Here is a 26,282-nt window from a genome sequence, read left to right as displayed (position 1 = left end):
TGTCTTTCAGCAGAGGCCGAAGGGAAGTGGAAATTTCGTTGACAAACATCCAAACAGCCTGTGTGTGCGGTTGCAGGAAAAAGGCCGTGCTACTGCTGTCAATGAGTCCAGGAGACGACGACTCTACTCCACTAGTAAGATATAGATAAAGCCAACGAAACAGTAAACGTAATTAATTTGTCATTGCTCGTGAGCAGCTGTCCATGTCTGTTCATGAGCAGGACGATTAAAGACTAGTAACTGCCCCGCAAAAAAAAAGACTAGTAACTGAACTGAAAAGGAAACGTGTGCATGATGGGGTAAAAAGCGGGAGGGGGTAAAAGAAGAAAAAAAATCTGCGGCGATTGCAAAGAAAGAAAGAAAGCGCTTCTGTTCTGTTCTGGCGGTGTGAAAACGGCAGCGCGTCCTTTTGCGCGAGGTGAGCGTGCGTGCGTGAGAAGCTACACTACACAGCTTGGGGATGTGGGGCACCACGCGTGGGCCCCGCCCATAAGGCAGCACGTGGTCGTGCTTCAAGCTCCGCTCCGCCTACGCTGCGGCGGCGGCTACGGATTTCAAGGCCGTCAAAGTTAACCAGATTTGATGATGATGAGAAAATGGCTCCATGCCCATTTTGCCCCGCGGGGCACAAAGCAGCCTGGTACCGCTGGAGCTGATCCTATGCATACTATTTCGCTATAGCCATCTTTATCCAAGGGCCACATGCATACGCTCAAAGGCGCAAGGTCACACAAATTAAGATTTTTTCCCCAAGGACCAGATAATTGTCCGTGCCTTACAACGGGTGTAAATAGTTTACAGTATTATGTTAGCCTCATGATTACCTTCTATATTAGTGTGATTGTCAAAATTATAATTTATCAAATAATGCCGGTGATTTACCTACCTAAATAAAATTTAGGATTTTATTTGGTGAATAATTATTGTCTTGTCAATGAAAAAACATAATTTTATTTGGTAAGTCAACAAAAGACGAGAGGGAAGGGGGACACGATGAATGACAAAACTTTACGTTATTTTTAAGTAGGAGGGATGATATCCGTGATTTATGTTAGCCCATGATTACCTTCCATATTGTGTGATTGTCTAAACAATTGTTTATTAAATAATGCATGTGATTTACCTCCTAAATAAATTTTAGGATTTTATTTGGTAAAAACTTATTGTCTTGCCAAAGAAAACATAATTTTATTTGGTAAGTCAACACAAGACGAGACATAATGGGGTTTGTTCAACCAAGGACGAGATGACCTACAAATTTTTACGTTTTTTAAGTAGGAAAGATAATGTTTATGATTTATGTTAGCCCATGATTACCTTCCATATTTAGTGTGATTGTCTAAACAATTGATTATTAAATAATGCATGTGATTTACCTATCTAAATAAATTTTAGGATTTTATTTGGTAAAAACTTATTGTCTTGCCAAAGAAATCATAATTTTATTTGGTAAGTCAACACAAGGCGAGACATAATGGGGAATGTTCAACCAAGGACGAGATGAACTACAAAATTTTACGTTTTTTAAGTAGGAAAGATAATGTCTATGATTTATGTTAGCCCATGATTACCTTCCATATTTAGTGTGATTGTCTAAACAATTGTTTATTAAATAATGCATGTGATTTACCTATCTAAATAAATTTTAGTATTTTATTTGGTAAAACATACTGTCTTGCCAAAGAAAACATAATTTTATATGATAAGTCAACACAAGACGAGAGGGAAGGAGGAATGTTTGACCAAGGACGAGATGAATGACAAAACTTTACATTTTTTAAGTAGGAGAGATAATGTCCATGTTTATGTTGGCCCATGATAACCTTCCATATTAGTGTGATTGTCTAAACAATTGTTTATTAAATAATGCATGTGATTTACTACTAAATAAATTTTATGATTTTATTTGGTAAAAACTTACTGTCTTGCCAAAGTAAACATAATTTTATTTGGTAAGTCAACACAAGACGAGACAGAAGGGGGAATGTTCAACCAAGGACGAGATGAACTACAAAACTTTATGTTTTTTAAGTAGGAAAGATAAATTCTATGATTTATGTTAGCTCATGATTACCTTCCATATTTAGTGTGATTGTCTAAACAATTGTTTATTAAATAATGCATGTGATTTACCTATCTAAATAATTTTTAGAATTTTATTTGGTAAAAACTTATTGTCTTCCAAAGAAAACATAATTTTATTTGGTAAGTCAACACAAGAGGAGAGGGAGGGAGGAATGTTCGACTAAGGACGAGATGAATGACAAAACTTTACGTTTTTTTAGTAGGAGAGATAATGTCCATGATTTATGTTGGCCCGTGATTACCTTCCATATTGGTGTGATTGTCTAAACAATTGTTTATTCAATAATGCATGTGATTTACGTCCTAAATAAATTTTAGGATTTTATTTGGTAAAACCTTACTGTCTTGCCAAAGAATACATACATTTATTTGGTAAGTCAACACAAGGCGAGACAGAAGGGGGAATGTTCAACCAACGACGAGATGAACTACAAAACTTTACGTTTTTTAAGTAGGAAAGATAATGTCTATGATTTATGTTAGCCCATGATTACCTTCCATATTAGTGTAATTGTCTAAACAATTGTTTATTAAATAATGCATGTGATTTACCTATCTAAATAAAATTTAGGATTTTATTTGGTAAAAACTTACTGTTTTGCCAAAGAAAACATAATTTTATTTGGTAAGTCAACACAAGACGAGAGGGAAGGTGGAATGTTCGACAAAGGACGAGATGAATGACAAAACTGTACGTATTTTAAGTAGGAGAGATAATGTCCATGGTTTATGTTGGCCCATGATTACCTTCCATATTAGTGTGATTGTCTAAACAATTATTTATTAAATAATGCATGTGATTTACCTACCTCAATAAATTTTATGATTTTATTTGGCAAAAACTTATTGTCTTTCCTAATAAAACATTATTTTATTTCATAAGTGAACACAAGACAAGAGGGAAGGGGAGTGTTCGACCAAGGACGAGATGAATGACGAAACTTTACGTTTTTTTAGTAGGAGAGATAATGTCCGTGATATATGTTAGCCCATAATTACATTTCATATTAGTGTCGTTACCTAAATAATTTTTCGAAATATATATGTGGCAACTGTGTGGCAGATTGCAAAAACTACCACACGCATCCAGCATCGTCAGATCCGATCGCGCGCACCTGCCCCGCCATTTCGATTTCCTTCCTTCTGTAGCTTTCCCGCACGTCCTCCCGATTTTATCGCGCATCCGCACCCGCATGTACCTCCCTAATTTTCGCGCCTCCCGATTTTTAGGAGATCCGATCGCGCGCGCCCGCCTCGCCCTTCCGATTTCCTTCCTTCTTTAGTTTTTGATTTTTAGGCAAAAATAGTGTTTGCAATGGGATTTGATCTCTGGTCTGCAGGTAATCAATGAGGGGAGCTGACCATCTCACCTACAACTCATTGTTGAACAAGCTAAGAAAAATACGGTTTTGACATGTTTTGCCTTTAATATGTTAGCACAGAAAATCTTTTCGTTTCACCTATCAAACCCGACACATAAACTTTTCCCATGGTAAATTCTCCATTACATTATGTGTAACTAACGCACCACCAACATGATAACTTTTGTATACCACACATTACATTATGTGTAAGAGCATGGTCATATAAGCACCGGAGGCGTGATAACTTTGGTGAAAGCATCGTGGTAACTTTGATCATTGGGGAAGAAATTTGTTGAACACCCCCCCCCCCCCAACCCTTCGGTAATTTCAGTAAATAGCATGATAACTTTCACGCCATAGACCTGATAATTTAGATACAAACATCATCGTACCTTTAAACATTGGGGAAGAAAAACGTGAAAATATACCCGATAATTTCTGTGTAAATAGATGATAATATACGTAGCGCACATCTGATAACTGAGATAGAAACACCATGGTAACTTCGACCATAGGAAAGAAAATTATTGAAAAGATACTCCGATAACTTATATGTAAATAGCACGGTAGTATACCTCCCTCCCCTGGTATTTTTCTATGTAATAGCATGAAAACATATGCACTGCGATAACTAAACACCATGATAAATTTTGACCCATGGGGGAAATTTTTGCTGAAATATACCCCTGATAAATTTTGTTTAAATAGCATGATTTTTAAGCATGGCGGGTTTGATAGGTTACCTAGAATCACCATGATAACTTTTTGACCCGGGGAAAAGTTGTTCAAAACATTCCCGATAAATATTTTTGTGTAAATAACATGATAATACAAGCACCCATAACCAATAACTTACATATAAGCATCATGGTAACATTTTACCAAAGGAAAAGAAAGTTGTTAAAAACATACACTCGCCTCGCGGGGGCTCTTGGATGAACACAACACATGGTGTGCCACGAGAAAGTCACATAATGTTTAGTGTCATGAGGGGCACACGTGCTTGTGAGTTGGCCGGAAAAAAAAAAGGTCCACTTTGACCCGCTATAGGCATGATAAGTTAAGTTACGCAAAAATTTCGTTGTAATTTTTTACGTATGGAAAAAGCTAATGAAACACACCCGGGTTTTTAGGTATAAGTACCATGATAATATACGAACCGTAGAATCACTAACTCATGTACAATCCCCCATGGTAACTTTGACCGGAGGAGGTTGATGTAAACATACCTTGATAATTTATGTGTTAGTACCACGGTATATTACGCATCGAGGAGCTGAATAACTTGTGTATAAAACACAGTGGTAACTTTGAAAGAGGGTGTAGTTGTTGAAACATAGTACCTGATAAGTTCTATGTAAATAACATGATAAGTTACGCAACATAGGCCTGATAACTTGCATACGAATACCATGATAACTTTGACCCGAGGGAAAATCGTGGTAATTTTCTGTAATAACACAATTGTAAAAAAGCGTCAAAAGGAATAGTTTTCTTTAGTTGAGTAACAAATCCCTAAGGGTGAGTTGGTTGTGATGGTGCGCTTTGGTGCCTGAGGGTTGTGGGTTCGAATCCCACATGCTCAATTTTTTTTATCACGTGGGAGACGAGAAGAAGTGACAGTTTTCCTGGGGGTGGGCGCGCGAGATGTGCGGGAAAAGTAGGTTTCTCGGGCGAGCCTGCGGGGTTGTTCGGGAGGAGGAGGGACCGAAGAGAGGGGAAGTTGTTTTGTACTTAGAGGGAAATGGATAAGGTGTGTGTGGTAGTTTTAGCTATGTGGCACACGTGTGCCAAATATCACAGTCCATAATTTTTATCAAATAATGCCTATGATTTACCTATCTAAATAAATTTTAGGATTTTATTTGGTAAAAACTTATTGTCTTGCTAAAGAAAAGATAATTTATGCGGTAAGTCAACACAAGATGAGAGGGAAAGGGGAATGTTCGACCAAGGACGAGATGAACGACAAAACTTCACGTTTTTTAAGTAGGAGAGATAATGTTCGTGATTTATGTTAGCTCATGTTTTCCTTCCAAATTAGTGTGATTATCTATATATATTTTTATCAAATAATGCCTGTGATTACCTACCTAAATAAATTTTAGGATTTTTATGATAAAAACTTATTGTCTTGTCAAAGAAAACATTTTTTGGTAAGTCAACAAAAGACGAGAGGGAGGGGCAATGTTGGACGAATGACGAGATGGACGACAAAACCTTACGTTCATTTTAAGTATGACGAGAGAAGAGAAGATACACCGTGTAGAGGTGTACCAGTTAAGTTAACCTAGACAAATTGTGCAAGCAATATTTCATTTTGTTTGAAAGGAGGCAAAAATCTTTGCATCATCATTAGCATTTTTAGAGTAAAAATTTACATATTGAGAAATGCCGCAAATGGACTACTCTTTCGACATAGTGCAACTCAAAACACACCGTGACACACCAATTTGTTGCGTCTTCCTTAATCTTGGCGGGGATAGCTCTTGGCATGGTGGATATGTTGTGGACCACTCGATTGTTGCATTCACCATTGTTCTTCGAAACGGTGAGCATGAAAAGGAAAGAAACCACCTTTTCCTATGCCCATGCAGGAAGACGACAGAAATTCACCACTCCTTGACCGATATATCGTACTTCAAGCGAGCATATCCAAGATGAATGGAGACAGGATTTAATCATGATCTACACCCGCACCGAGAACCGACATTTGAATAGGATATGTAAGCGACAATATGCCTCTCTCTTGCTTAATTGGAAAAGACCACAGTTTGGCCACCTTGCGCCATTGAAGCCAGTTCGATTATCATACCCAGTCTTGAATGACAAGGCAAGTGAATAATTTGCACTTGGGCGCACAACTCTTCCAAATCACTAGAATTAGGATGGTGGTGGGAGGGGTCACTCGAAATGCACCTTATATGCTGACTTGATTTGATACACGCTGGATGCATGAGATCCCAAAGGGTCACAAAGTTGAGGCAGTGTCGCGCCGTGGATATTTTGGATGTTTCAATCTTTTATGAACCCATATGTTGTCCTCATCTGAACCACAACATTGGTGGTCGTGGAAATGGGGAAAGTGGAAGGAGCAACATCGTAGTCGCTCCCCCTGTCTGGTAGCCTCCTAGAAAAGGTCATGCATGTTGTCTCATCATATGGTGTTCTTCCAAGACCGACCCATGCCATAGTCTGGTAATTCCACCCCCACCATTTTGATAGCCTCCAAGTACAGAAAAATGTTGTGGTACTTTCCAATGGGGATGTGAAAGTATGGAGTGCCAATACCCTGTAGGAGCTAAAGGTAGGAACCATCTTCTCTCAAGCTCTATCTGCGAGTCATACAATCTTCTGTGCACTTTAATGTTTACTGGACATATATTCTCTAACAAAATACAATTTACAAGTGTGACATATGAAGTGTACGAGGTTATAAAGTGCAAATAAATAAATGTTAGGCACTGAAATTTGAAGTTGTAAGTAAAAAAGAACGCGCACACACACACCTGTAGTAGTAGTAGTTATGGTTGTGAAATGATCCCTATGTAATTGACTACGATAATATTGATAGATATACATGTGGTTGATGTGTGGGAGAAGCCTATGCTAACATGCTACAAAATCCACCGACTCACATTTTCTTATGATCGAAATCTTAGCAAACATCCACATGTACTAAGTTATTAATGTAAAGTAAACCCAACCATAACATTAAGTTCTATGGGCTTTCTTTATCCCACATGCTATGCCTCCTCTACATCATGATAAAAAAGAAAGTCAAAATTGTCATTTGTGTTCTAGCCTGACCAAGTTAAAGGAAGATTCAGGTCCACCCGATTGACACCTCTAAGACGACGGAGATCAAAGTTGACATGGATCTGAAAAGAGAAAGCGCGCTTAGTGACTCCATGAGAAATGGAAAATCTTTGCGTGACAACCATCTGATGTGCCTGAAGTTCCAGTGGAGCTCGCTGAGCACACCCTCAATATCTGAACAAGTACCCAACCAAAAAAGCAAACCATCTGCCGGTTTTCGGAGCTGAAGAGGTAGTCGATGGGCGGGAAGATAGCTAAACTGCTTGAGGCCGGCTTCATAAAAAAAGTCAAACATCTGGACTAATTGGCTAATCCAGTTATGGCACACAAGAAGGATAAAACCTTGCGCATGTGCATGAGGGGGGGGGGGGGCGTTTTGGCTCCCGGGAGCACATGCTCCCAAGTGAACAATAATGCGAAAAATAATAGTAAATATTTTCAAAAAAATATTATTATTTTGTGTATATTTGTGTTAGTGTCGCAAGCATGCTTGACAATTTTCATGTGAATCGGAGCAACAGTGTTTCGTTGGTGAAAAAAATTGGATGACATTTGGGGGTAACAATCGGGGTTCAATTTGGTTTTTTTACACAAGCCAAAATGCTTAACCTTTTTGCCTCAACATTTGCATGTAGCATTTGAATGTGACTAAGAACACATAAAAAACTGTCTTGATTTTTTTGACATTTCGAAAATTATTTTTGGGCCCGGGAGCACACGCTCCCGAGAGCCGAATTGAATTTCCGCATGTGCGTTGATTACAAAAATCTCAACAAAGTGTGCCCGAAGGATCTGCTTCCTTTGCCTCGCATTGATCAGGTGATCAACTCCATCACGGGTTGTGAGCTACTGTTTTTTTCTGGACGCGTACTCCGAGTACCACTAGATCTGTATGAGGGAGTCCACTATAGGTTGCTAGCGGAGATTGCTAGATCTACATACTACCGGTGAATGGAACACAATACTCATACCCGCATACCCGCATACCCATATGCTCATTCATTCTGACAGGTAGACCTTCTATGTCATTCACTAAAAATGTGAAAACCCTAGGGTCGCTTTACCCAACCCAGCCTCAACCTCACAAATCTCTCCCCATAGCCCTCCCCCCCCCCCCCCCCCCCCGCCGTCACTCCCACACCACACCACAGAAACCCCCTCGCCCCCATCTCTTTCTCGCCACAAACCCTAGAGGGGAGGGGCCATCACCGCCGGCATTGTCTGCAGCGACATGACCATCAACCTCCCTGATCTCCTCGTCTGCTCTTTCCACCTCATGTCCTTCATGCGACCAGCAGAGCAAGCTATCTCCTCCCTCCACCTCCTCCTCTCCACCCATCCCCTCCACACGAGCATGTCGGGCTGACGGAGTACCTCCTTCCGCCATGCCTCGAGCTTCAGTGGACAAGCGCATGGATCTTGGCCACGAGGATCGCGAGGAGGCGCATCACTCCATCGTAGATGAAATCGCGGTGGATGGGGAAGAATTTGGAGAAGATGGCACCAAGATTCGGCCTTGGGCGCCACGCCTTCGCCCTTGCCTATCCATGCTCCTGACTCTTCAACCACCTTTAATGGGGCAGGTTCCCGGGCGCAGTTCCTCTCTGCCCGATTACAAGGTGGAGCATGGTCGTGGCCGTGACAACGCTGCACATGCGACGGTGGTACCAAGCACCCGGCGGCGTCCGAGACCAACTCCGGCTGTTCCTACGAGGAACACTTCTACTGCGGCAGCAAATCTTCCAATTCGGTGAAGAGTTCATTACCTTTTTTAACGTGTTGATTTGATTTGTTAACGAATGATCGAGTGTGTTGAATAGTTAATTTATCTTTTGTAGATGTTCACACAGGAGAAACTAGCTTTTGGACTTGCCTTCAAGACATTCAAGAAGGGATGCAGGTTTGTACTTAGTGGTACTTAAGAATTGCAAATTAAACATAACTTATATACATAAAACTCCCTGCTAGCATCCACATAGACCCCAAATGAGCGACTTGCGTTCAAGACATTCAAGAAGGGATGCATATTAGTACTCCATACGTGTTCAAAATAAGTTAATTCACTTATTTTGGAACTGAGGGAGTAGTAGTTAAGAATTGCAAATCAAACATATCTTATACACATAAAACTCCTGGCTAGCATCACATAGACCCCAAATGAGTAAAATTGTGTAAGAAAACATCCTCTAGGAAAAAATATCTTATCGCGTGCTGTGCGCAGAAGATCATGGCCTTTGTGTCTTTGGACACGCCTACGCAGCCCCGCAGCCAACCAATTCTCGAGAGGGCAAAACAGTAAACTTGGCTCTCAACTTGTAGCGGCTTTGTCCGTAGCTCACGCGCCCCCCCGGTCCTCTCCAACCCCACGTTACGGAGCGCACCGACTGGGACCCCACGCGTCACAGGGAGAGAGGCCACCCGGCCTTTCTTTAACCTCGCCGAGGCCGGGCGGCGCGCTGTCGCGGCCGTGAATTTTTTTACTTAGCAGCGAGATTCACATCGCAGCGGCGGTTCGTGCGTGGGACTAGTACCATTTTTTCCCTTTCCCCATCATAATATAAGGGGGCGATTACAAGATGGAAGGGGTCCCTGTCGCTGTTGCGCCCGAGCGCCACCCACACCCACTTGCCTATTAGCTGCTGCTACTTTGTGCTCTTGCGCCGTAGTCTCCTCCCCCCTTCCCTTCGCCTGTTCTTATCTGATCTCCACCCCTCTCCCCTCCCCTCCCCTCCCCTCCCCTCCCTCGTGCCTTCTTCTCCCCACCTTTCCCCCACCCTCCCGCCGCTGTTTTTCTCTTCCTAGCTCTCCCAGGTCATGGCAAAGGTGAAAAGCGGATAAAACTAGCAAGTGGGAGATCGACGCAGGTGAGCTCATGCTGCCCTGCCATCTCCCTTTTCTGTTCATGCGTTCCTGCTGCGTACGCTTCTTCTTCCTCATCTATCCTTTTACCATGTGTTTTGTCCGTGCTCTTGATTGGCTAGGGCTAGAGGGCCTGAGGTAGGCTAGCTATGCGACCATGCCTTGTTCTTTTGGGTACTTTTTCTCTCTGGATAGATGGATATTTTCGGGGGTCCTATAGAGTTGCTTCTGCAGCAGTTATCAATTCCAGTTTGTGCTTTCTTTGCTCTTCTTTTTCATTGCTCCAGGGAGATATTTTTGGATGAGTCCAATTCCCAGAGTTCCCTTCTTACTTTTGTTCTGGAAATCTGGAATACATAGCACCTAGCGTTTTTGGAAGGATTTTTATTTTGTTTTGTCAGGGAGGAATGGAATGCTATTCCTGTTTTCTCTTATCAATCAGGAGATGGAAAATTTCCCGTCTCTTCTCCGTTTTGATGCCTGCTTCATCCATTTTCTCTATTGTTTTCTTCCCCTTTTGTGGGCTATACTACTACTTTGTTTCCTTTTGGGTGAGCACATGGGTACATGTTCTTGTTTCCAACTGTCGATACCTGTTTTACATAAAACATGGCTTTCTTCCCTTGAGAAGGGTTCCCACTGCTTTCTCATCATTTTGGCCAACCCCTGCGAGTGATTGGATCAAAGCAATCCTTCATGAGGACGCTTAGACATGATTCAATTATTCTCGTAGGATTATATGGAAACAGTTCTAGTATTTGGTAAAACCCTGTGTGGGCGGACAGATGTGTTCAACTTTCTGCCTTATTCTTCCATTAGTGTATTACTCCTATATTTTTTTAGTGGTCATGCATAACACACCCATTTCCGTTAGTTATGCCGTCCGATATGATCATGTCACAGAGAAAAACAAGATAAGGCTTCTGTTAGATCAGTTGCCTCTGCTAGTTGCGTGCGCTGCCTTCTTGACTTGATGATCTATAATTGTGAAGGAGAGGATCATAGCAGAGGTGTGTGTGGTGTGCGTTAGATAAGATCGACTGCGTTTTGATTAGCCAGACACATGCAGGCCGGGCCTTCCGGTGCTTGCTTCAATTGCCAAACTTGCTTTTATGCCACATGATTGTCTCGGCTCCGGGTTAATAGATCTGGGATGTTTTGTGAACTAATACAGCTGTTTTCTTTAAGGAGAAGATAGGAACTGGAGCACATATGTGTTATGTCACCGTCTAATTACCTGATTAAGTTCCCTCAAAGAAAACTAGTACCTCATTAAGATAACTACTACTAATAGTATTATGGCTATTTTAAGCTTTATTGCTCTTAACTGTAATTGCCTCTTTAACACTAATCTTGTTGCACATGTTGCCTAGTTATTGCGTTTAGACTCAGCAAGCAATAAGCCTTGTAATTAACCTGGCCTCTTTGCTTGCTTCTGTGCAGGTGAACACCACCACAGCTACAAGTAGTAGTGGAAGGAAGTGGAATTTCTTGTGTGGAGAAAAAGAGCTGCTTGAGTGACCATGATGGGAGGTGGGCTGCTGATGGATCAGGGCATGGCGTTCTCCGGCGTGCACAACTTCGTGGATCTGCTCCAGCAGAACGGCGCCGACAAGAACCTCGGCTTCGGCTCCCTTATGCCGCAGACATCCTCCGGCGACCAGTGCGTCATGGGCGAGGGCGACCTCGTGGACCCCCCCACGGACAACTTCCCGGACGCCGGGGAGGACGACAGCGACGACGATGTGGATGACATCGAGGAGCTGGAGCGCCGCATGTGGCGCGACCGCATGAAGCTCAAGCGCCTCAAGGAGCTGCAGCAGAGCCGCGGCAAGGAGCAGGCCGCCGGCGGCGGCGGGGCTGGCGACGGACTGAAGCCGCGGCAGTCGCAGGAGCAGGCGCGCCGCAAGAAGATGTCGCGCGCGCAGGACGGCATCCTCAAGTACATGCTCAAGATGATGGAGGTGTGCCGCGCCCAGGGGTTCGTCTACGGCATCATTCCGGAGAAGGGCAAGCCCGTGAGCGGCGCCTCTGACAACCTCCGTGCCTGGTGGAAGGAGAAGGTCCGCTTCGACCGGAACGGCCCGGCCGCCATCGCCAAGTACCAGGCCGACAACGCCGTGCCGGGCTCCGAGAGCGAGCTGGCTTCCGGCACCGCCAGCCCGCACTCGCTGCAGGAGCTGCAGGACACCACGCTGGGCTCGCTGCTCTCGGCGCTCATGCAGCACTGCGATCCACCGCAGCGAAGGTTCCCGCTCGAGAAGGGCATCTCTCCTCCATGGTGGCCGTCCGGCGACGAGGAGTGGTGGCCGGAGCTTGGCATCCCCAAGGACCAGGGCCCGCCCCCGTACAAGAAGCCCCATGACCTGAAGAAGGCCTGGAAGGTCAGCGTGCTCACCGCTGTCATCAAGCACATGTCGCCGGACATCGAGAAGATCCGGCGCCTCGTTCGCCAGTCCAAATGCCTCCAGGACAAGATGACCGCCAAGGAGATCTCCACCTGGCTGGCCGTGGTGAAGCAGGAAGAGGAGCTGTTCATGAGGCTGCACCCGGGCGTTCGCCCTCCAGCGTCTGCCGGCGGCATCGCCAGTGCCATATCATTCAACGCCAGCTCGAGTGAGTACGACGTCGACCTCGCCGACGACTGCAAGGGCGATGAGGCCGGCACCCACAAGATGGCCATGGACGATCCAACCGCCTTCAACCTCGGCGCGGCCATCCTGAATGACAAGTTCCTCATGCAAGCGCCCATGAAAGAGGAGACCGGCGATATGGAGTATGTCCAGAAGAGGAGCGCGGTGGCCACCGAGCCGGAGCTGATGCTGAACAACCGCGTCTACACCTGCAACAACGTCCAGTGCCCACACAGCGACTACGGGTACGGCTTCCTTGACCGGAATGCGCGCAACAGCCACCGGTACACCTGCAAGTACAATGATCCCCTCCCGCCAAGCGCGGAGAACAAGGCAACGCCACCTGCGCCGCCGCAAGTCTTCCCGGCAGCCTACAACCAGCAGAACCATGGGCTCAACAACCTGGATTTCGGCCTCCCCATGGACGGCCAGAGGTCCATCGCCGAGCTGATGAACATGTACGACACCACCTTCCCGGCCACCAACAAGAACATGGGCAACGACGACGTCACCATTATAGAGAGGCCCAATGCCATCACCCCAGTAATGGACGAGGGTTTCTTTGGACAGGGCAATGGAATTGGAGGCAATGGCGACAGTATGTTCAGTGATGTGAGTAACATGATGCAGCAGCAGCAAGCACAACAGCCACAGCAGCAGCAGCAGCAGCAGCAGCAGGCCCCGGCGCAGCAGCAGTTCTTCATCCGTGACGACGCGCAGGCGCAGTTCGGCAACCAGATGGGCAGCATCTCCGGCGCATCGGATTTCAGGTTCGGCTCTGGCTTCAACATGTCTGGCACCGTCGACTACCCGCAGAAGAACGACGGCCCCAACTGGTACTACTGAATGAAGAATAAACTCCTAGGGTCATAAGCTTTCTTCGTGGCAAAACCAACCTTGTGTTTCCATGGGGAAGTGTCGTCGTCGTCCTCCTAAGAAGTGGGTAATTCTATAGGTCTTCTCTTAATTTTCATATAGGTTTTGCAGTAGTTGCAAATAGGCTGGAACTTGGAACTGGTTATATACATGTATGTCCATCCAGCTGGTGAACCTCTTCTCTTATGGAAAACTTAATTTTATTCCTAGTTGAACTTGTTAGTTAAAATGCTGTTCATATGACTGGCTGGCTGTCAAATTGCTTGTGTATTTGTTGATTCCGTTCCTTGTGATTGGTGAATGTATGAACTGGTGCTCTCTTATGTGATCTCTCTCTGGTGATGACTTTCAGTTGGATTTTTTTTGTGTGCAAAACTTCCAATTTTCAATTGGATTTTTTTTTGTTTGCAAAACTTCCATGCCGGGGAATTTTGTTAAATAGTTAGCCAGCTACGTTTGTTTGCCAGGCTGGTGGAAATTTTGCCTGAATTAGGTTCACTTTGGATGTCGGTATAGAAACGGACCAACCGAGATCTTTTTCTTCCCCTGAACTTTTGCCGTAAAATAAATTCATCCTGTTGAGTTGCTTCTTTTTATGTGGTGTGAGAGATCTAGTGACTTTCACATCAAGACGCTTAGAAAGCTGGTATTTGATCCTCACTTTGCCTAAAGCCAGGTGGGTCAATTCAAAGTGGCAAACCTAAGAAAAGTTAGGCAACGCTTTGAAGTGTTTTTTGGTGCTCGCCAGAAAATAGTCTTTGCTTGGTGATCTTAAAAAGAAAGAAACATGGATCGGGTTGGATTGGATGGTCCTCGCTTTGATAACCATCCCCTTTATTGCTTGGTGGCACCTATCATCCGTGGCCGTGCATCTTATCCCTTGGCCTGGCCTGTCAAGCCAAGGTAGTGGTGGGACTTGTGACCCCTCCTCACATGCTCTCAGTCTCACTCTCCGAGGTGCCCCTGTCGTGCTGATTTTCATGGAGGCAGCGGATCGGCGCGCTAACAACCATCCGATCGAGTGTTTGATGACTGAGGCTGAGGTGCGTATGTACGAGGAGTGACAGGTGACGAGTTTCTTCGCTTCGCTGGGCGATTAAGTCTCCGAGGGCATGTATAATGGTGGTATATGGATACATATGTCCTATGACAAAAAGTAATTTGAGGTATCTATATTTATTTGTTTTTCCCAATGCAAGCTACTACTAGTGGGCCTTATTAAAAAATAGAAAATAAGGACTTTAGTACACATGCATCTCTACTTTTCATTCAACCTTTTCAGCTTTTGTCACCGGACCACATTTTTTCTCTTCAAGCACCCGCCTTCTGAAGAGGATCCCGCTTTCCTATCCGAATCTACTTTACGTCATTATCCGAACCTATATGACATGCGAGGCATCACCTTGACACTATGCATTGTACATGCCCTGAATGACCCACTGTGTGTGAGAAATTGACAAGTTTCTGAATGACCCAGTGTGTTTCCAGTCGTAATCCTCGTTGAAGATCATGTGATGTATCGTACTACTATACCACGGAGAAAAACATCTCAAACTGGATAAAGATACATGTTGAAAAGGGCCACAGGCAAGTCTCTCTTACCAAGAGTTTTTGGCTGGGGGGGGCTACAATAAAATTAAACACCGAGGGAAAGGGTTAACGGTTGAGTTAGATGTAAGCCAAGGTTAAGCGTTTTATGAGGACGCCGAAATCCGGCGATCTGGGCTCAAAATCGTTCTCGAGATGTGCCTAATCTGCCCCTTAAAATAGGTTCCAGACAACGAGCAAGATAATATAAGAAAAACAAGTGGCTTATGTGACTCTAAATGGTCAATTTGTCCCTTGGATATTATTGTAGAACGCGGAAGCTGGCCTGTAGTTTCTTGACCAAGAATTGTCCGCAAAGCCTAAGCTAAAAAACCTGTAAACTATCTACTACTCTTTTGGTGCAGTGACGTGCAACGATGGTGAGAGGAAGGAGCAAACCACTCGTGAAATTAACTACTCCAGTAGAGCAAAGATGCACTTGAAACATATGCTCAAGAACCTTTTTTTGTTGTTGTTTTTGGGTCACCAATTTGTGAAGTTGGACTGGGTAAAGAGCATCCGTGCTAAAAGGAAAGGAGAAAGTAAACAACCCCCTAATTAACCATGGTTTGGTCTCAACTCGCAAGTGGCACTAATGAAATAAGCATAACAATACTATTAAGAGAATCATCATCGTCATCATCAGGTGATAAAAACGTGAGTTATGAATCGATTGGCTGTTGAAGAAGGGCCTTGATTGGGTGGGGAAACAAAGCGCACCTAACAAAAGCTAGCACCATCAACATCAACTGGACACAGCTTAGCGTCAGTGCAAAACCGAGAATTATTTGAATTTCCGGGAAGGTTTATATATAGTAATAACACATGAAACAGTAGGGTTTCTGGTGGAAATCCCAAATGATCCGCACCCTGGTCCCTACACGGCATGACATCTGATACAGAGACAGGGTGCCGCGCAGCACAGTGCGGTAGGACACCGAGGACGGAGATGGTTCCACGGGACCGGAGGAAGAAGATGATGAACAGGATGACAGAGAGTGGTGGCCGAATTGGGTGCATGCACCAAGTCCAAGTGGCATGGGTGGTGGGGGGTGGCGTGGCTGCCTGCCTTGCCTGAAAGCAACGGGTGAGGGGAGGAGGCCAGCGGCGTGGGCACCGGAGGGGAGGCCGGCCGCGCCGCGCGGAGGAGAGCCGCGATCCGCGTCGCCGTGTCCAGCCAGCCTGGCTCGATAACTCAGTACGACCCGACCCGACGGAGTCAGGACTGTGGACGCTGAAATCAATTCATTCATTGCGATCAGTGTGGCTCCGACATGGGCTCGTCAGTCATCAATCGGATGATGGGCGATTCCATCGTGGCCTGACAGGGATGTGCCAGTGTTGTACATGTACATCACTGGCTACTGACCAACTCTTAAGCTGCTCAGATCCGTGTAGCAGTATTTAGCTTTTCATTCTGTTAAAAATCTATTGATTTGAGTTGCAGAGCCGCCTACAATTTGTGCCACACGGCTTCCATGTACTGGCCAGTGGATGCGGTGTGGTTGGCCTTGCCCGATGATCCCAGATTTGAGGGCAAGGCTGGGACTGCCGAAACAGGGAAGGGAAGGGACGCCGGATGAACTGTTCGTGGGGGACTCGGATCAACTTGTGCGGGCCAGGATATTCTGTGATCATGATGCGTACGCGCAATGTCTGTCTATACGATACGATACGACAAGAGCATCTGGATTCCCCTGCCTGTGACATGACGGATGCCCAGTCCGCGCCTCTGCCTGTGCTGTAGATCTTCCTGTTTTGAGGAGCGTCTCAGTGTATGTGTGTAGGAGATGTCGCCAAAGCCTTGGGAAGCTTTGCCAGTATTAGGGGATTTTTTGTCTAAAGAGACCCTCTGCCCAGTGGATTTGCCAGAAAAGACTCCAATTGATAAAAAGAGCCCCCTCATTCGTGGCGGCAGGCGCGACAAGCAACACGTGGCACTTGCCGCCACGGCAGGAGGCGGCCGCGCGGGGCAGAACGGTTTTCCGTACCGGGACGGAACGGGCCTGGCGATGTGGGCCACACCGCCACTGGGCGAGGCGGCGAGCACTGCCACTGCCGCTCCCTGGCCGGCAGCCCCTGTTGCGCGTGGGCCGAGGCGTGGGCCAGGCCGCCACCGCAGGAGGCGGCACTGCTGTTCGTGCTGCACGCGCGACAAGGACTTAGACGGTGATGATTCCCGTGCAGCGCTGATTATCACGGGCGGGAATCTACGGATTTTGCCCCCTTGTGCCGACACTGGTTGCTTTTGCCATGCTAATGCCCTGGTGCTGCCCGGGAATCACTCCGGCTTTTGCTTCTTTTGCCTCAGCGAATGCGACGGCACCGCGGGAATTACTCACACGATGCGGGAACCTGTAGGCTGTACCTCTGTTGTCGCTGCATGCACGACAACGTCCCTGTTGCAGACTGCAGTGATTGTTTCTCACACGACTATTCCCACGCATGCGGCTCGACAACCTGTGCTATGGCAGACAGCAAGGATTCCCACGTGACGACACTCATTTCCACGGGCGGGAATCCAATGCTCGTGAGGCCAAGGCAGCAGAAGAAGCTGGCGATGGAAAAGAAAAATATCCACGCTGGACTCAGTAGATCCCTGTGGTAGTATATTAAATTTCGCAATCGTTTGTATCTTAATTTCTGCAGTTTAATGTAGCTTTATTTCAGTAGTTAAATGTAGCTTCATTTCAGTAGTACGACGTATCTTATTTTCAGTTGTACCGTGTCGTAATGAAAAAAAATATAGTTTTAGAACATGATTATCGAACATCATGCAACAACTACAAAATGAAATTAAGATAGAACATAATGCCCTACAATAAGAGAGTACAAACTAATAATGCAATTACATCTAAATTAAATGGTAGAACTGGAATATAGCTTAAAAACTACATGAAGACATCATCGTCATCCTCCGTCGATGCAGAACTCTCGCCCTTCGAGGATGCAGAACTCTTACCCTTGGACGATGCAGAACTCTTGCCCTTCGAGGATGCAGTACTCTTGCCCTTGGACGATACAGAACTCTTGCCCTTTGACGATGCAGAACCCGAAAGCGGCGACATGAAGATATCATCTTCGTCCTCGCTCTCCTTAGTCCGTAAAAATGGATGCTTTTCTATAGTCCTTCTGAAAGTTTCACTCTTCGGCTCCACTACCTTCTTCCACCTTGCATGCAACTTAAGAAGTTCTTTACGTACCTCCTCATAGGTCCTTTCAGGTCACCCAGACCTACGTAATTCGTGAGCCAACTCATTCATTATGGTGTCACTACCGGTGAGTTCGTCCCATGGAATTATCCTATTGTCCATCCTGAAATCGGTAGCTAGCCTCAAAAGAGTCCTGCTCATCCCTGGGTGAAAACTATGATCGAAAGGATAATGGGACATCTCGACTATACTACACTCGAATGCTTATCCACCTCCGTCTGAAGGGGGTTTTATAGGTAGAGAGGAGAAAATGGCGGGAAAGAACGACTGCGGTATGGCGGGAAGGGGTTGGCGGGAAACGGGTGGCGGGAAGATATGGCGGGAAGGGGTTGGCGGGAAACGGGTGGCGGGAACATATGGAGGGAAAGCGTTGGCGGGAAAGTATTGAGGAGAAAGGGTTGTGCGAAAATATTTTTTTTCAATGCCTAAGATGGGCAATGGTTGCACAATATTCATCAGCCAAAATTAAAAAAAAATCATTTTGGCCTAACATAAGCCGAAGAGTGAAGCGGAATAGTATGGCGGAAGATATAGGCGGGAAAAATTGTCCCTGAATGGTGCATTTTTATTTCAGCATACATAGATGTTTAAATCGGAAAGTCTGATAGTGACATATGTAGATAAAATGGGCCGCGCGCGTGGATAGATGAATCACCCCAGTTTACGACGACCACCTGGCCTTTCCTTACGACCGGAAAGTGACAAGCGATTAAGTGGCCGAGTTACACGAAGACCGCGACCGTATTCCAATTCAGCTTCATGTGTCTGTGACTCCTGCGTAGGTGGTGGAGTCGGGAATCCTTGTTGCGAACCTGAAGTGTAATTGTAGGCGTATGGTTGTGACTCCGCCGGGATAAAATATGGGCCAATAACGTCCCCTCCGAAGAACTCTGTAACTAATGATGTAACCGTGTCGCCATGATCATGTAATGCTCCTCGGACGCCTGTGTTGAGGCCACGTTGGGTGTCCTCATCGCCCCAATTAACATCAGGTATGTCCTGCACATAGAAACATTGTAAACAAACTATTAGAAGATAATATATGATATCATTTTAAATGCATTAAAATCTAAACATGACTACCTGATAAGACCCCTCGCCTGTACTGTCTGGCCCTTGTACGTGGTACTGGTTTAAATCTGGTACACGAGTCTCCTCGGGCATGGAGATCCCTCGCGTGGAGAGATATGACTGAGATCCCTCACCTTGGGTGTATGCATCATATCCTATGTACGCATATGGGTTAGGGGAAAGAGTCTGCTCGGGCATCGAATCCAAGCCCGTGCCCTGGTCCTGAGATGTCTGCCCCTGACGAAGCTGCACCAAAGAAGAGTGATGTAGTGGCAGAGATGAGTCATGTCGTGGCAATGTCATTCTAATACTCGGACCCTCCCCCACTGCCCATGGCTCGGACGCGCCTCGCTCGGTCTGGCTGACCTCGCTACCGGCATGTTGTACGCTCCAGTGACAACATCGTCGCCTCTATCGCATCTGAACTTTGTTGCCATGTATTCTTGAAAACGTTTCTGGAATGACTTGTGAGCTGGGCCCTGGGCCGGCATGCTTTCCTCAGCCATCTGCCCTACTTCGTTGCAACTTTCAAGCTGAACAATATTTGGATGTTATTTGGTTCAAATGATTATGAAATGATGAACCTAAAAAAGTTACAAGTGATTACCATCTGGTCACGATAGTAAGCTGCATGCAGTTCAATATGTCTCTGCGCCTGCTCCTCCTGTGTGAGATGTGTTGGTATAGTAGCTGGCTGACTGGCCAAGCTAGTACGCGTGTTGATGCAGTACCACTGCTTGTACGCTTGATCTGTACTTCCATCGTACGGTCTGCAAAATTAGATAATTACATAAACCATTGTGATGAAAGCAAAGCATCTTCATGCATCGTATGATCATCGTAATAAAATAATGTAAATAAAATACACCTCAGTTGATGCACTGTATCTGCTAGCGCTTCATTTTCCCACTTGTGCCCCCATTGAATGTTGTGTTCCCTCCAATCGTATAAACTCCAACCCCTGCCCATATTGGTTAGCCTGCAAATTATGTAACAAAGTGTGAGTTTAGTAAATTAAAAAAAGACACTAACTATTTAGGGAGGTCACATCTTACTTATGGGATTCCTCATCGATACATCTTGGAAAAGGTGGTGGAATCTCTTGATAGAGACCGAACTGTCTCATTACACGCTCTGGGTTGTAAGGATCAACACACCACAGGAACAATAAGTTGCAGCGAGTCAGCCAGAATGCACTATCACTCAAGATGCATGCTGTGATGGGTCGAATATCAAAGACCATTTGTATCAGGTCCTGAGTCCACGAGTTCCATGTGACTTCTGCCTCATCAAGTATCTCAAACTGCTGGTGGTACACAGGGTAACAATTTTTCACAATATCTGGAGACCAACGTTCCCGTGCCTTTGTCCACCTGGTGGCCATAGTTGCACTGCTGCCCTCGCTAAAGTCGTATGGGTGTACGGGATTTACTATATGAGGTCATCTTACAGGGAGGTATTCGCAGGACCACAACTGTAGAAACTCGTAGGCGACACAATGTAATGGAGCTTTTTGTGCGAAAGAGGTTTTTTGTGTGGCATCACACAAGCCTCTATATGTATGACTTAGCATGGCAGAACCGAAGCTATATTTTGGCTGCTCGGGTAAAGGTTCATCTACCATATTCTCTGCAATGTAGATGAGACCAGGGAGAACTACGTCCCCGTGTGAATTTGGAAACAGAGTCCCGAGGAGCCACAACAAATACGCAAACATATGTCTTTTTCTCGTCTCCGCATTGGCGAAGCTAGATAAAATACGAAAGTTATCATGAAGCCAGACGAGTGGGATGCCCCGAGGGCCACCTGAACGTTGTGATTCTGGCATTGCCATCCCAAGACGGGCTGCTATATCTAATGCCCAAGATGGAGACACTCGTGGAGAGACTAACGGCTCACCTCTAATTGGTAGAGCAGTGATCATAGAAACATCTTTCAGTGTAGGTGCAAGCTCCCCAAAACGAGAGTGAAAGGTGTGGGTTTCAGGTCTCCACCGGTCAACGAGGGATGTCAAAAGGGTGTTGGAAATATGCCCTAGAGGCAATAATAAATAAGTTATTATTATATTTCCTTGTTCATGATAATCGTTTATTATCCATGCTAGAATTGTACTGATAGGAAACTCAGATACATGTGTGGATACATAGACAACACCATGTCCCTAGTAAGCCTCTAGTTGACTAGCTCGTTGATCAATAGATGGTTACGGTTTCCTGACCATGGACATTGGATATCGTTGATAACGGGATCACATCATTAGGAGAATGATGTGATGGACAAGACCCAATCCTAAGCATAGCACTAGATCGTGTAGTTCGTATGCTAAAGCTTTTCTAATGTCAAGTATCATTTCCTTAGACCATGAGATTGTGCAACTCCCGGATACCGTAGGAGTGCTTTGGGTGTGCCAAACGTCACAACGTAACTGGGTGACTATAAAGGTGCACTACGGGTATCTCCGAAAGTGTCTGTTGGGTTGGCACGAATCGAGACTGGGATTTGTCACTCCGTGTGACGGAGAGGTATCTCTAGGCCCACTCGGTAGGACATCATCATAATGTGCACAATGTGATCAAGGAGTTGATCACGGGATGATGTGTTACGGAACGAGTAAAGAGACTTGCCGGTAACGAGATTGAACAAGGTATCAGGATACCGACGATCGAATCTCGGGCAAGTATCGTACCGCTAGACAAAGGGAATTGTATACGGGATTGATTAAGTCCTTGACATCATGGTTCATCCGATGATATCATCGTGGAACATGTGGGAGCCAACATGGGTATCCAGATCCCGCTGTTGGTTATTGACCGAAGAGTCATCTCGGTCATGTCTGCATGTCTCCCGAACCCGTAGGGTCTACACACTTAAGGTTCGGTGACGCTAGGGTTATAGAGATATTAGTACGCGGTAACCCGAAAGTTGTTTGGAGTCCCGGATGAGATCCCGGATGTCACTAGGAGTTCCGGAATGGTCCGGAGGTAAATAATTATATATAGGAAGTGCTATTTCGGCCATCGGGACAAGTTTCGGGGTCACCGGTATTGTACCGGGACCACCGGAAGGGTCCCGGGGGTCCACCGGGTGGGGCCACCTGCCCCGGGGGGCCACATGGGCTGTAGGGGGTGCGCCTTGGCCTATATGGGCCAAGGGCACCAGCCCCAAGAGGCCCATGCGCCAAGAATCAAGGGAAAGGAAGAGTCCTAAAGGGGGAAGGCACCTCCGAGGTGCCTTGGGGAGGAGGGACTCCTCCCTGGCCGCACCCTTCCTTGGAGGAAGGGCCAAGGCTGCGCCTCCCCCCTCTCCCTTGGCCCTATATATAGTGGGGGGAAGGGAGGGCAACCATACCTGAGCCCTGGCGCCTCCCTCTCCCTCCCATGACACATCTCCCTCCTCCCGGAGCGCTTGGCGAAGCCCTGTTGGAATCCCGCTACTTCCACCACCACGCCGTCGTGTTGTTGGATCTCCATCAACCTCTCCTCCCCCCTTGCTGGATCAAGAAGGAGGAGACGTCGCTGCTCCGTACGTGTGTTGAACGCGGAGGTGCCGTCCGTTCGGCGCTAGGATCATCGGTGATTTGGATCACGACGAGTACGACTCCATCAACCCCGTTCTCTTGAATGCTTCCGCGCGCGATCTACAAGGGTATGTAGATCCACTCCTCCCTCGTTGCTAGATGACTCCATAGATTGATCTTGGTGACACGTAGGAAAATTTTGAATTTATGCTACGTTCCCCAACAGTGGCATCATGAGCTAGGTCTATGCGTAGTTTCTATGCACGAGTAGAACACAAAGTAGTTGTGGGCGTTGATTTTGTTCAATATGCTTGCCGTTACTAGTCTTATCTTGATTCGGCGGCATCGTGGGATGAAGCGGCCCGGACCGACCTTACACGTACTCTTACGTGAGACTGGTTCCACCGACTGACATGCACTTGTTGCATAAGGTGGCTAGCGGGTGTCTGTCTCTCCCACTTTAGTCGGATCGGGTTCGATGAAAAGGGTCCTTATGAAGGGTAAATAGCAATTGGCATATCACGTTGTGGTTTTTGCGCAGGTAAGAAACGTTCTTGCTAGAAACCCATAGCAGCCACGTAAAACATGCAAACAACAATTAGAGGACGTCTAACTTGTTTTTGCAGGGTATGCTATGTGATGTGATATGGCCAAAAGGATGTGATGAATGATATATGTGATGTATGAGATTGATCATGTTCTTGTAATAGGAATCACGACTTGCATGTCGATGAGTATGACAACCGGCAGGAGCCATAGGAGTTGTCTTAATTTATTTATGACCTGCGTGTCAACATAAACGTCATGTAATTACTTTACTTTATTGCTAACCGTTAGCTATAGTAGTAGAAGTAATAGTTGACGAGACAACTTCATGAAGACACGATGATAGAGATCATGATGATGGAGATCATGGTGTCATGCCGGTGACAAGATGATCATGGAGCCCCAAGATGGAGATCAAAGGAGCTATATGATATTGGCCATATCATGTCACTATTATTTGATTGCATGTGATGTTTATCATGTTTTTTTTGCATCTTGTTTACTTAGAACGACGGTAGTAAATAAGATGATCCCTCATAATAATTTCAAGAAAGTGTTCCCCCTAACTGTGCACCGTTGCGACAGTTCATTGTTTCGAAGCACCACGTGATGATCGGGTGTGATAGATTCTAACGTTCACATACAACGGGTGTAAGACAGATTTACACACGCGAAACACTTAGGTTGACTTGACGAGCCTAGCATGTGTACAGACATGGCCTCGGAACACAGAAGACCGAAAGGTCGAGCATGAGTCGTATAGAAGATACGATCAACATGAAGATGTTCACCGACGTTGACTAGTCCGTCTCACGTGATGATCGGACACGGCCTAGTTGACTCGGATCATGTAATCACTTAGATGACTAGAGGGATGTCTATCTGAGTGGGAGTTCATAAGATGAACTTAATTATCCTGAACATAGTCAAAAGGTCTTCGCAAATTATGTCGTAGCTCGCGCTTCAGTTCTACTGTTTAGATATGTTCCTAGAGAAAATTTAGTTGAAAGTTGATAGTAGCAATTATGCGGACTAGGTCCGTAAACTGAGGATTGTTCTCATTGCTTCATAGAAGGCTTATGTCCTTAATGCACCGCTCAGTGTGCTGAACCTCGAACGTTGTCTGAGGATGTTGCGAACATCTGACATACACATTTTGATAACTATGTGATAGTTCAGTTAAACGGTTTAGAGTTGAGGCACCGAAGACGTTTTGAAACATCGTGAAACATATGAGATGTTTCGAGGGCTGAAATTGGGATTTCAGGCTCGTGCCCACGTCAAGGGGTATAAGACCTCCGACAATTTTCTTAGCCTGCAAACTAAGGAGAAAAGCTCAATTGTTGTGCTTGTGCTCAGATTGTCTGAGTACAACAATCGCTTGAATCGAGTGGGAGTTGATCTTCCAGATGAAATAGTGATGGTTCTCCAAAGTCATTACCACCAAGCTTCTTGAGCTTCGTGATGAACTATAATATATCAGGGACATATATGATGATCCTTGAGATATTCGCGATGTTTGACACCACTAAAGTAGAGATCAAGAAGGAGCATCAATTGTTGATGGTTGGTGAAACCACTAGTTTCAAGAAGGGCAAGGGCACGAAGGGATACTTCATGAAACGGCAATTCAGCTGCTGCTCTAGTGAAGAAACCCAAGGTTGAACCCAAACCCGAGACTAAGTGCTTCTGTAATAAAGGGAACAGCCACTGGAGCAGAATTACCCTAGATACTTGGTAGATGAGAAGGCTGGCAAGGTCGATAGAAGTATATTGGATATACATTGTGTTAATGTGTACTTTACTAGTACTCCTAGTAGCACCAGGGTATTAGATACCGATTTGGTTGCTACGTGTTGGTAACTCGAAATAAAAGGCTATGGAATAAACGGAGACTAGCTAAAGGTGAGATGACGATATGTGTTGGAAGTGTTTCCAAGGTTGATGTGATCAAGCATCGCATGCTCCCTCTACCATTGAGATTGGTGTTAAACCTAAATAATTGTTATTTGGTTTTTGCGTTGAGCATAGACATGATTGGATTATGTTTATCGCAATACAGTTATTCTTTAAGGAGAATAATGGTTACTCTTTTTATTTGAATAATACCTTCAATGGTCTTGCACCTAAAATGAATGGTTTATTGAATCTCGACCGTAGTAATACACATTTTCATGCCAAAAGATATAAGATAGTAATGATAGTACCACCTACTTGTGGCACTGCCACGTAAGTCATATCGGTATAAAACGCATGAAGAAGCTCCATGTTGATGGATCTTTGGGCTCACTCGTTTTTGAAAAGTTTGAGGCATGCGAACCATGTCTATCGGTGTATATGCATGAAGAAACTCCATGCAAATGGAGCGTTTGGACTCACTTGATTTTGAATCACTTGAGACATGCAAATCATACCACATGGGCAAGATGACTGAAAGCCTCGTTTTCAGTAAAATGGAACTAGAAAGCAACTTGTTGGAAGTAATACATTTTGATGTGTGCAATCCAATGAGTGCTGAGGCATGTAGTGGATATCGTTATGTTCTTACTTCACAGATGATTTGAGTAGATGTTGAGTATATTTACTTGATGAATCACGAGTCTGAATTATTGAAAGGTTCAAGTAATTTCAGGGTGAAGTTCAAAGATCGTCGTGACAAGAGGATAAAATATCTATGATATGATCATATAGATGAATATCTGAATTACGAGTT

At 45.3% G+C, this 26,282-nt stretch overlaps 1 protein-coding gene across 3 annotated transcripts; it reads left to right on the top strand.

Annotated features, from left to right (window-relative positions):
• The first annotated feature begins 9,875 nt into the window (after nt 1-9,875).
• On the top strand, nt 9,876-13,959 carry LOC125527742 (protein ETHYLENE-INSENSITIVE 3-like 1a). Of its 3 annotated transcripts, none has more exons than XM_087518481.1 (2): nt 9,876-10,132; nt 11,571-13,959. In XM_087518481.1, the coding sequence occupies exon 2, from the start codon at nt 11,651-11,653 to the stop codon at nt 13,604-13,606; it is 1,956 nt and encodes a 651-aa protein (XP_087374607.1). In that variant the 5' UTR covers nt 9,876-10,132; nt 11,571-11,650; the 3' UTR covers nt 13,607-13,959. The 3 variants fall into 3 exon arrangements, with proteins under 3 accessions (XP_087374607.1, XP_087374608.1, XP_087374610.1); XM_087518482.1 differs by lacking the exon at nt 9,876-10,132 and adding an exon at nt 10,162-10,185; XM_087518484.1 differs by lacking the exon at nt 9,876-10,132 and adding an exon at nt 10,244-10,265.
• The last annotated feature ends 12,323 nt before the right edge of the window (nt 13,960-26,282 follow it).

The sequence above is a fragment of the Triticum urartu genome, chromosome 4A (genome assembly GCF_056163025.1).
Source record: "Triticum urartu cultivar PI428250 chromosome 4A, HENAU_Tu73, whole genome shotgun sequence".
Lineage (NCBI taxonomy): Eukaryota > Viridiplantae > Streptophyta > Magnoliopsida > Poales > Poaceae > Triticum > Triticum urartu.
The sequence above is the reverse complement of the archived record's forward strand: the minus strand, read 5'-3'. Positions and strand labels throughout refer to the sequence as shown.